We start from the raw sequence: 12823 nt of genomic DNA, 5'->3' as shown, positions 1-12823 counted from the left end.
TGAGGGAACCAATTTCAGAAGCAGAACGTTTAACCTTGACATTGCGTTTCCTGGCTAGTGGAGATGACCAACAGTCATTAGCTTTCAGCTTTCGGCTTGGAAGAACCACTGTTAGCTATATTCTGAGGGAGACATGCAGTGCAATTTGGAAAGCTTTGGGGGAGATTTATTTAAAACCACCTAGTTCACCAGATGACTGGCAAGCAATTTCAAAGGACTTTGAGGAACTTTGGAATTTACCACACTGCGTTGGAGCTATTGATGGAAAACATGTTAATATGCAGTGCCCAAACAACAGTGGATCCTTGTTCTACAACTATAAGGGATTTTTTAGTCTTGTATTAATGGCAGTATGTGATGCCCATTATAATTTCACCCTGGTGGATATTGGAGACTACGGAAGCAACAATGACAGTGGTGTCTTGTCACATTCAGAGATGGGTAAAGCCATTGATGATGGCTCCATTAATTTCCCAAAGCCTGAACATTTGGAAGGGTGTGATCTTCCCCTTTTGCCCTACTTCTTGGTAGGGGATGAAGCCTTTGGATTAAAACCATGGCTTCAGCGACCTTACCCAGGAAAATCCTTGACAGAACTCATGCAAATATTTAACTATAGACTCTCCAGGGCGAGGCGGGTGATAGAGAATGTGTTTGGAATTTTAAGAGCAAGGTGGAGGGTGTTTAAGGGTCCTATTTCTGCATCTCCTAAAACTGTGCAACTTATTATTGAAGCAGCTGTGTGCCTTCACAACTATCTGAGGCAAACAGAAACAGCTATATATTGCCCATCTGGGTTTGTTGATAGTATGGATAGATCAGGAAACATCAAGCCTGGGGAATGGAGAAGTATGGTATCTACTACAGATAGAGGAGCCCTAGATGGGTTAATAGGGTGAGAGGTTCCCGCTATATCCTTAATGCAATTCAGATCCAGAAGGCATTGACTGATTTCCTGAATTCCGAGCAAGGTGCAGTGTCATGGCAGTGGGCACACGAGAGAAGTACTGGTCCACTTGCAACTTAGTTTATACCTTTACGTTACTAGCAGTACAAGTAAAGTAACACTATACTATACGTTTTGGTATTTATGGTAACAAAAATACTGTACATACAAGTATAGTCCAGGAACACAACATTTATCATACATCATTCTTGAATACAGCAATTTTTTTTTGTTACAATTGGCTTCTTGTACAGGCTTGTGTCGACATTTAGCAATGAACAATAACAAAAAGTGCTTGTCCTGAAAGTCAAGGTCTTTGTGGCAAAACATGGGTTTCTATTAATTTTTCCTTCACCTTGGTTACCATTTAGTTTCTTTTATTACAGCCAACCCAGGTCAAGCATACCCCCACAGATTCTATTAATGATCTATCATTTGAGATTTGAATGCATTGTCTCAGAACATCACCCTTGTGAGCAAGGCAGTGTTAGGTTACAAGTGGTGGTGGACAAGCTAAGTGGTTATAAACGTAAAATGGAGCTGATTTGAGACTCTTGATACTGTAAATTAAACTAAAGCTCAACATTTGTAACAGAAATTTAATTCAGTGATTTGAATTGGCAATACTTTATTTATTACAACCGCTTGAGTTGCCAATGGTCGCTTGTAATGCAATCCTGTATTTCTCACACAACTGTCTTGTTTCAAAACTATTTTTGTACTCAAATTTCAAATATTCCAGTCATTAATAGAATCATGGGGGCTACACTTGAGCTGCTTCAACTGTAATTGGATTTATTGTACTTAAGGTAGGTAACAGAGGGAAATAAAATTATTCTCCTAGAAAGAAAAAAAAAATTATGGCACCTTCACATAGATCTACTTTTGAAAACACTCTACAACCATTACAGGCAACCACACTATTTTCCTAAAAAAAAATATTCTTAACATCATACAAACTTCAACCTGGAAAACTCCCCCTTGAATATTTTTTTTTTTACCCCTGTGAGATAAATTGTAGCAATATTAAAATATTAACAAACATTTTTAAGCTTCAAGGACAGAGAATATGACCCAGACTGAGGTGATGATAACACTGCTCTTGTAAAGATATCAAAGAAGATTTTAAACCCTGCTTGAAATCTGCCATCACCTTGGCAATGCAACACTATTTTTACCTAAACAAAATAGAGCTATTTAGCTTTATCATGTCAAATAGCATAAGAAACACACCCACTTTGTCTCCCATAACATGGAGACAGAGATATGCAGGATAAGAAACCAATCATTTTTAGTGTCCTTTATTAGTTCTATGAAAAAGAACCAAATGGAGCCTTGGGATCACGAAATGGGTTGCCTGATGTTTCTGCATGGTAAGAAGGGTACGTTTGGTATTGGGAAACTCCACCAATTGAGTGCATCATTTGCTCATACACCATATTTGAGATTTGCATCTTGACCCATATCTTCTTATCAGGAGGAAGCTGCCGAAGTTGTGAAGCAATTAAAGTACCAAAGATGTCATCTTCATCTTTTTCTTTCTCCACAACTTGGCCTTGTTTTGCAATGCTAGCCCCAAGTGATTGAATAAGTTCAAGTTCTGCCTCTTCACAGCCAGATTTCTTTTTCTTTGACTTATTTGTTTGTTTATGGAACTTCCATGATGCCTTTTGTGCTTTGGGCATGCTAGACTGCACCAACTCAGGCTGGGAAGCATCACTTGAAAGTCCCCCATCTGGAGTAATGCTTCGAGACATGCTTGCACTGCTTTCATTGTCAGAATCAGATATTTCACAACATTCAGTCTCTGCCGCAAAACCTCCAAAATTTGATTTTCGTTCAACAATGTATGGTTCGAACCACTGCAAGTATGGATACATTCCAGACAAATCTTTCTTTACTTCTGTCACATCATCCTGGCCTGCTCCTGATACCTTAGCTTTACCAAGTTTCTTCTTCTCCCGGCTATATTTGTTCCTCATGTTTCTGAAATATGTTTGTGCATCATCTGCGGAGTGAACAAAGTTTGCTCATGGTGGGTGGTGAAAAGGCTGTTTGCATACCTGGGCATGATTATGCCAGCTCAAGAAGGTATATATATATATATATATATATATGTTTTTGTGTGCTTGACATATGAAATTCAGTGGGCTTTGAATCACACCACACTGCTCATATTTGAGCAAGCTTTTTTCTCTTACTATGATCGTAATTAAGATAACTAAACTCACAAAAGAAGATCATTTTCAAGATGTAACTGTATACGGTGCTCCACTTGCGGTAGCTATTATAGTAATAATACATAGGCTTAAGCTTAAATTGAGCAACAACTTTGTCACTGAACTTTACCTTTTGTCATTCCCATTTCGTTCGCCACTTTTTCCCAGGCTTGTAATTTTTTGTTTTTGTCCTTGAAATCTTTGCATTCCTTGTCATACAGTACACGGTAGTTGCGTACCACTTCTGCAAACGTTTCGTCAAAGCTCAAGCTTCTGCGTTCTGCCATTTTGTTGCCTTGCGAAAACCTGCACTAGGAGGGGAATCTGGAACGAGTGTTTGCCATTGGACAAAACACAACGCTTGCGTTCTGCTAATGCTGTGCTCTGTTTTCATGCAACGCAAGCAAACGCAAGCATAAGCGCAAGCACAAGTGGAAGGAAAAATTTTGATCCTTGTGCTTTTGCTTGCGCTTGTGCTTGCGCTTGCATCGAGCCTGTTTTCACAGTGAAATAAGCGCTCTTGTGCTTGCACTTGCGCTTGCGCTTGTGCTTGCGTCGCTAGTGAAAACCAGGCTTTAGCTTCAGTTACGACCACACACCACGATGCTACATGCAGAAGGGAACACCCCAAACCGTAAACGGCACGGAACACGGGAATATCGTTGCAAATCCTGAAAGGTGGAATGCATAAACTGGAAAGCGTATAAATTGTAACTAGGAAGCGGAAAAAAAAAAAATTTATTGTAGTTGTTGCAGATACATTGCTGTCCTCAATATTCCAACTGCTGAAAACTGATTCTCGTTCAGCATTTGTGGATATTCAGCTTGTAAGAGATAACTCGAAGATGATGCATCAAGCTGACCACAGTTACTTTTTCATCCATTGCCAGAATTAGATAATTTAGTGGCGACTGCTTGACTTTTTTTACATTTGCATGCTTTTAAATTGGACGGGGCTTCCTGAAACTGCACAAATTGCTGCCCAGCAACAAATTCCCACACATTCCAATCTGGCAAAATCACCAAAGAAAAAAATAACTTACTATTACTTTGAGGTATTGCATGTAATATTCTTTTATTTTGTTCTTAAATTCAAATAATTTTGTGTTACTTAATGGCTATTAATAAGTCGCTCATCCAGTCTTTGCGGGTCAACACTATTATAACCCCGCACAAAACTGATCTCAAAGGGCAAGCAATACAACTTTTTAATTTCCATGGTTTGAGGTGCTGGTTTTTCTTTAAATGTTATCACTTAATCGTCCATTAGCCAATCTATCACGCCTCTTTTTCGAATTATCAAAAGCATAGGTTCAGCAAAAGTCATCATTACTGATTAATTAAAATCATATCGAGCTAACATCAACTGAAAATGATATTAGCGGTAACTAATATTAACGGGAACTGTCAATATCAACCAAGCCATTTGATACAGGTTTCGTCACAAAACCTTGAGGACAATGAATTCATTTTAGGAAACAAAAACACTACAACTGTTTACCTAAAGAATTCAAACACTTGGAGGCGTTTGAAACAGGAGTCCCTTTTCACTTCCTTAAAGCGATCTGAGCTGAGCTTTGGCCCTAAAAGTAACTATGGCATCCAACCCACTGTTGCGCGTGAAGGCCGGACCACCATATGTTTTATACACCAAACTCGCTACGTAAATGCATGGACATCATGGACATCATCATCACTTTCACTTTCCGTGTTTTAGGATTTGGGGTCGTTTTCTGGGGTTCCGTGTTTTAGGATTTGGGGTCATTTTCTGTGGTTCCGCAATTCCGCGATTCCGGCTTCTAGGGTCGCCCTGCCGTCAAAGGTCGTTCCTGTGCCGACAACCGAAAGTGTGTATACCTCGGAGCCTGTGCCGACAAACAAACAAGGGAAAATTGTGTATGCTTCGTCCTAAGAACCCGTGCCGTCAAGTGAAAGTGTGTATGCCTCGTTCTAAAAGCCTGTGCTGACAAACAAACAGGGGAAGTGTGTATAACACGTTGTAAAAGCTTTCTAAGAGCCGGTGTTAGAAAGAAATGGATGTCGTGAATTCTGTGTATCTAAATACATTCCCTAACTGCAAGTTACTTCTCAAATCATGATCCATTATGATTCCACAATTGCGGCACAAATGTTCATTAATAAACTACCCACGATTCTTGCCCATAGAGCCTCTGAGGGCGGTTCCCTTTTCAAGAACACCGATTTTAATGGAAGAGTTACATTGCCGACCTTGGAGCCTGTGCCGACGAACAAACAAGGGAAAGCGTGTATGCTTCGTTCTAAGAACCCGTGCCGTCATGCGAAAGATCAGTGTATACTGCGGAGCCTGCGCTGACAAACAAACAAGGGAAAGTGTGTATAGCTCGTTCTAAAAGCCTGTGCCGACGAACAAACAGGGGAAGTGTGTATAACACGTTGTAAAAGCTTTCTACTTTGAACAGTGCTAAAACTGAATTTATGCTAATTGGCTCCAGACAAAAATTGAGTACTTTGTCAAGCCCACTTAAGCTTTCGATTGATAATGCTGCGATTGAACATGTTTTCTCTGTTAAATCGCTTGGAATATTTATTGATGAAAATCTACCGTGGCAAACACACATTGATAAATTATCTAAAAGGTCGCACTTCCGGGGTAGAAGCAATAAAAAGAATTTGACCAATTGTCCCTCCACCCACTCTTCGTTATATATACAATGCACTAATTCAATCTCATTTCGACTATTGCTATCCTGTCTGGGGTAATTGTGGTAAAACGTTATTTGACAGGCTACAGAACCTTCAGAACCAGAGGAGGCTGGACACCCGTCACATGACAATATTTTACCAATCAGGTTCTTCGGTCATCATGCTTATGGCGGACCGCAGAAGTTTTCCAAAAGCTAGAGTAGGGGCAGTAATTTATGGTTTCCTTCATTTCTGTTCAACAAAGTGAGTCGGAATCCATCCCAGTGGATTGGTGTGAAGATGTTCTTTTTTCAAGAGTCGAATTTTTAAAAGTGAGTTTGTCTTAAGTGTTGAATTTTTAATGTGTTTTCATGGCACATCGAACAGCGCATGTTTCTCGCGTGTTAGGTGTCATGTTTTCAAATAGGTGATATATATATATATCTTTTTTTTCTTGCTTTTTAGGGTCCAAATTTTGCATTTCCTTGTTGCTAGTTTAATAGACTTTCAATAAGAACGGTCGCCCCCCCTTGCCCCCGCAATCGTTTTTGAGTTATTTATGGTTGGAAACAGAGGGTTGAAAACGTATCATTCTCAGTAGCAGTAACGTAAAAGCGGAAGTAAACATGGTCATATTTGTGATGTTCCGTGGATCCACGTGGCCACAAATTCACACGTTTGTGTGTTTCACTCACTTGCTTTTTCAAGTATTGTTGCTGGTTTTAAATGGAGACAAATATTTCCATTTGCTTTGGCATCGGTTTGGAATGAGCAATCCCGCAAAGCGGGGACACGCTCCACCGAGTGGTGATACTCCCGGGAAAAACCCAGCCAAAAAATCTGCAACTGCACAGTCAAGATGGCGTAGAACCTTGTTCCTGTCCGAATTAGAACCACCGGTGGGCATTTATTAAGTTTCAACCATACTTACTCGTTCGAATTCCCATGACATTTAAGATAACAATTGTCTGAAAACAAATGTTTGACTCTATTCACAGCAGAAAAGCAGCCATTGTGATAACCAGTGGACTGACCCCGAAATCTGTGCACTGATTGAGTACATTGCATTGTACCATATACCGAATGAAGACGGCAGTAATGTTTGGCCGACTCACAAGAGGCAGGACTTTTGGGAAAATTGCTCTCTGGCTGTGATGCAATGCACTGGGAAAAGTGGGAGAAGTTGTAAGTGTAATTCCGTTTTGTCTCATTCAATGAGTCTTTTATTCAGTTTTATTTAACATACATATTCAATATGTCACTGAGCGTTTGAATATATATTATATTATATATAATTTGATTTTATAAATTTCTACAATACACATAGTAAACAGTTGCATGTAAGCCAGCGATGATGTTTTGAAAGATCTCATGTAAAATGTAGGTCCTGTAAAATGCCAGGCCATGGCTTATTGCCGTGCCATGCAATTTTTTTTATCTTTTGCTTATTATTTATTTATTTGCTTCCTTTTTAGGAAATGCCTGTAGAGACAAAGTGTGGCGCTATTTGAGATTGAATTTTAAAAACATAAGTGATGCTGAGGAGGCCTACAACATAAATTACTTCCATGATGACCAGCTGTTTGGAATTCAGCATGAGGTGACCAGCACACCTACATCCTCTAACCAGGTGCCTTATGCTGTGCATGCATCTCCCATGTTGGCCTTTTCACCTTTGAAACATGCAGAGGAAAGAAACCTCCCTGGCTCTGTATTACATGTGGTGTCTTCGGGCTTTGTGGAGTTGACAAAGAGGCAATGTCAACAACTAATGGTGTATCTCTTCCGCAAATGGCTTAAGTTAGATGTGCACCAGGAATTAAATTCCAATTACGTTTCCTTTGATTTCTTCCCGCTTCTATGTAATGCGTTAAAGGTGCTCCTTGTTAATGGAAAAAACAACATCCTTTATGATGCTGCACGCTGCTTTGGAGAGATGCGCCCTGGAGAAGATTGTCCCCGAATGCCTCTTTCCCAAATGCCTTTTGGGCTGATTTTGCATAATTTTAGGGTTTTTGCCTCAGATAATGCATCGTATTTGGAAGCACCACCGGATTACAAGTCTTGGTATCAGTCAATGTATACCTTGTTTGGAAATAAATGGGCTGCAATGCACAATGGACCGATGTGGTCTCGCATTGGCAACACTGACAAGGAAGTGGAATCAGCACCACCTGCAGACCAGGCGTCAGACATTCTGACACAGGCCTTGCAGCAAACCTTTGAGTGTGACTCTGAATTGCTTCAGGAACTAACGTTTGAAAGCAATCTAGCAGAAAATTATGGGGTCTCTTATGTTTCTCCAGTTGAGTTCAGTATTGCCAGTACCACTGAAACCACTAGTGCAACAGCAGTGCCAACAAGAAATGTTGAGGTTCCAGAAATATCTCCAGTTCCGTCCAATATTTCTAGTTCAGTTGAAACCACTAGTGCAACAGTAGTGCCAACAAGAAATATTGAGGTTTCACAGATATCTCCAGTTCAGTCCATTATTGCTAATTCTGCTGCCGTGTCCTTTGAGTCATCTTCAACTGAAGAAGCAACACCCGCTACATCATTTTCAAGGTCATCATTATGGAGCTCATTAGGGGAGTCTCAGAGGAGGGAGGATGAAGGTGCCACACTGAATGAGACAGTGTTGGCAGAAGTTCATGGCATTTGTCCCAGTAATCATGGTGCATGCAACACTGAAAGAAATCCCTTAATGGTATTGTTATAAGTAGATGCTGTTTAATATCCATACTTCCTAAACTGTTTATGAGTTGTTGTCAGCGTTTGCTAATTACAGTATGTGCATTTTGAGAGTAGAATGACGGAACCCCAGTAAACTTACGATTATGTTCTTTATTATTTATTGATGGCACTTATCTTGGGTGGGTGCCACCTAAATTGCAAATGTGTTGATAAATCTTTATTGTTGCAATTGTTTTATTTTATTGTGTGTAATATTTTAACATTGTTGACATTACTATTGAACATTGTATTTATTGTTGTTATTGTTATGCTACAAACCTCTTAAATCTCAAACCGAAAAATTATTGTGCCCAATTAAATGGTTTTTACATGTTATTGCATTCATTTATTGTAGGCCAAGGTTAACATTGCTGGACCTTCCCCAAGAACCATTAGACGAATGGTTGAAAAGAGTAGTTATACCAAAGGCTGTGAAATTCGGGTAAAGTTAGGTTTTAGCTTTAATCTGATGTTTGATTGATTAATCTCATGAAATGAAATTTTTACCTTGTCATTTACCTTTGTATGGTATGTATGGTACCTTTGTATGTTTGTATGTACATGTATGGATATTAACTTCTTGTTGTGAGCATTTGTGGCTGCTTATCAACAGAAGAATTGCAAAATAAAGTTAAAGAAGGAAATTTTGATACGGGTTCAACACTAAGAGAGGAATTCTACGTAGTAGATAAAATATGAGCGGGAGATCTGTCTGGGCGTTTACAATGGCGAGCCGATAGGCGAGCTATTGTAAACGTCCATACAGATCGGATGCAAATATTTTATCCAGCTTGTGAAATGAATACATTAAATTGAATGCAAAGTATTGTTATTTTAATCAGTAGAGATCTGTATCAAAAGTTAATGAATACTAATTAGCTGAGCAGGAGTTTGTATCAAAAGTTAATTCTACTGTTTAATAATTCAGTTGATTTGTATTGGGGTTTACAGTTGTGTACATGTCATCTGAATACTGTGCTGGGATTGGTTTGCACCCTCATGAATTATTAATGAATTTTACAAATGTAATTACCACATCTTTAAAGTAACTGGACAGTGAAAACAACAACCGAGATTTGTACCTCGGAAATATTCAAAGAAGATTTACATCTACATCTACATCCAATCTACATCTTCATGTACATGTTCCAGCACTCGGCAAAGTCCCTTATTGGCACTGTCATTCTGTTGACAAATGTTGGTGTTTTACATCCTATGGGATTTCGTGATTTTATTTCCCTTGACTCTATCTACATTTTAGGATTTGAATAATAAACTTGAAATTTTACCACATCTTTCTCGTACATCTCAGCTTTAAAGCACTTGCATTCCATCGACCCAAGTGCTCGCTGGTGGCACAAAGCTGATGGAACCGATATCCAGGTTGGACTTCGTGAATCAATGTGAAATGAATGGTCAGGGGACATTGACTTGGGTGACGGGGATCTTCAGCGGAGACATGGAGAATATGTTAAATACCTCCAGTTTGTACGTGGTATAGGGGTGAAACAGAGAAGGGCCCATGCTGTCATAAAAGCTGACCTAGAGGAGCATTTGAGGAATGTTAGAGATGAGAAAACGTTCCTGAGTGCAGGACTTGCCAAGTCAAAGGACTGTTACGAGAGCAAGAGGAAAATGGTGAATGTTTCAGAGGATTCTCTCTTTGCTCTGGCCTGGGATGTTGAGGGCTATTGCAAATTGATTGAAAAGAATACCACAATCACGGAAGGCATCAATGACATTTTGGCAAGGATAAATGGCCCATTCCATGGAAGGGGAAATATCCAGGCTGACGTCTCCGTGCTGAAGAAAGAGCTGGAGCCATACATTAAGGGTGTAACCACCAAAAAGAGAGAAGCAGCCTCCCACTTGCTAATCTTCATGATTAGTAATGAGCTACGTAATTTCAAGCCATATGCTGTGCCAGTTCCTGTCATCAAATATAACAGTATTACAGATGCCATGCTTCGAGAACTTAAAAAAGAGTTGCTTAAGACAATGAAAGAATGTGGCATGACTACTGTTGGTATGTGCAATGTAGAATTTAATTAAAAGCTAAAGGAATTTCACTTTCCTGCAATATAGTTGCTACATGTCTTACATTGTGTTGTGTTTACAAGTGCCATACCAGAAAAAAATCCACATATATCTCTCCAAAGAAGGTTTTGTGTTAGAAAGCGCACCCCTCTGGAAATTCCACTCAGTTTTGTACTTTCCTTTAAAAAATAAGAGGTATTTGGAGGTCCGCACTTCTTTGCAATTTACAGTGATTTTCCATGGGGAGGGCATGGATGACTTTCTCAAATCACGTAGTACTGTATGTACTAGTTAATCCATTCAAAATACCGAAAGCTTGTCAGACACTTATTGTATTGAAAATCACTAGAGGAGCAGGTCTCAGTGCATCCAAGCATGCATGAAGCTCCAAAACAATGAGACTTGCATATCAGCTTTGATTGTTTTCATTATTTACTTGTAAGTTATACGAATTTTCTCTGTTTTATAGGTTTTGTAAGTGATGGTGAATTCAACTCATTGCGTACTCAAGGAACAAGCAGACCGGTCTCAGTCATCCAGCTGATTATGGATGCAAAAGCAGAGGCTCGATCAACATCATCAAGGCAGATAAAGTCCTACGTGAAACCAACACGAAAAGGTGATTGATCTTTTGTTGAAAAGAACTTATGTAGTATACTAATCATGTACTTCAAAAGGAACATTAGGGTTCATTTAAATTGCAAAAGGTGAAGATCATATTGAAGTGAAATATGTCTGAATAGACCAGTTTACAGTTGTCTGGCCTTTGCACCGCATCGAGGCTGGAGGTGACCTTGTTTTGATAAAGAACGCACTGTTTTTGTTGTGTTAATTAATCAAGTTCTTCTTATGTAAAAAGTTTGCATTTACATGAGAAAGCAGAGAGGTCTTTATCAAAGCTAGGTCACCTCCAGCCTCGCATGCAGTCATAGGCCAGGTAACTATGCGCACAATTGTAAAATGGCGTATTAATAATACATGTAAATTTGTGTTATACTTGCCTTTGTTGATTCAATCAAAATGCTGCGTCGCAAACATTTCCCCGTTAATTATGATCCACATCCATGGGTTCCAGGTAAAATGAAGTAATTGAGAATTTTCTCGATCCAGCAATTAACTGTTTTATTTCGAAATTATTACGAAGTATCTTTACTTCTAAATTGCAAAATGACCGCAGACACTGTAGTTTCAAGGATAAATTAAAGAAATAAATGTACAATCAGCAAGTTAAGGATACAGTCAAGTGTTTAACACTACCCATGACAAACAGTAAAGGAACCCTGGGAATAAGTAAGAAGAATGCCTATAAAAATCAGGTTTCATAGCTTTGCTAAATATACATGCAAATATTTGTAAACCGACAGGAAAAACCGAGACAAAACCTGATTGTCTGAAGTCTCTGATGGCCATCTACATATTCAGAAAAAAAGTTGCAGATTACACAGCCCAAGGAGTAAACTTTAAAGAACATCTGCATGTTCCTGAAGTTGACGAGACAGGTGAGCCACAACACGAAAGGGATGATCACAACCATGTTTTGAAGAGGATTGCTACTTGCTTTAGGATGGGCCAGTTTCCAAATGTTGATTTGTCAGCTTTTGTTCAAGCCATGGACGCCCCTTACACTGGTTTAACCTACACAGCGTTAACTGGGAAGAGAAAGCAGAGCGTGTCAGATGCAGAGAAGTTGCTTTCGACAGCTGTCGCTAACTGGTGCAAAGAAAATGGGTTTCCCAAGGAAGGAAGGGTTGTGGAAATAATTGCTAACAGGCACAAGGCAAGTGATGGTAGAGGCCTTGATGAGGAAACAAGGAGAACATACAATCTTTCCATGTTGAACTTTCTTTTGGAGGACTGGATGCCATGGTACCAGGAAAATATGGACTATTCTACTTTGGATCCTAACAGGTTTGCTGAGATTTAGAAGTCAATATGTACAATAAATAGTATACAAACACCTGGTGATGACTTTTGCTGAGTACTCTAAGATGGTTTTCTTTTGGGTGACATACATGTATGGCAAAACAAGAAAGCACTTATATGTACCTGTTTGGACTTCGGAAATGTGAGGGTATGAAAAGGATGGAGAGAGTCAAGCTGTGTAAAAAACACATTTCCTTTGGGTAAATCTCCTTTGGGAGGGGTATTGGGGAGGGGCAAGGAGGTTCACCTTTGAGGTTTTAAAATAGGTGCCCAGTGATTATACCTACAAACTATAGTTTTG

The 12823-nt window shown here is 39.4% G+C and overlaps 1 protein-coding gene across 1 annotated transcript; it reads left to right on the top strand.

Annotated features, from left to right (window-relative positions):
• The first annotated feature begins 278 nt into the window (after positions 1 to 278).
• On the top strand, positions 279 to 899 carry LOC138053387 (uncharacterized). Its single transcript, XM_068900032.1, has one exon. It carries the CDS (start codon positions 279 to 281, stop codon positions 897 to 899), a length of 621 nt encoding a protein of 206 aa, XP_068756133.1.
• Positions 900 to 12823: the final 11924 nt, after the last annotated feature.

The sequence above is a fragment of the Montipora capricornis genome, chromosome 6 (assembly GCF_036669925.1).
Source record: "Montipora capricornis isolate CH-2021 chromosome 6, ASM3666992v2, whole genome shotgun sequence".
Classification (NCBI taxonomy): domain Eukaryota; kingdom Metazoa; phylum Cnidaria; class Anthozoa; order Scleractinia; family Acroporidae; genus Montipora; species Montipora capricornis.
Note: the sequence above shows the minus strand (reverse complement) of the source record. Positions and strands in the feature narration are given on the sequence as shown.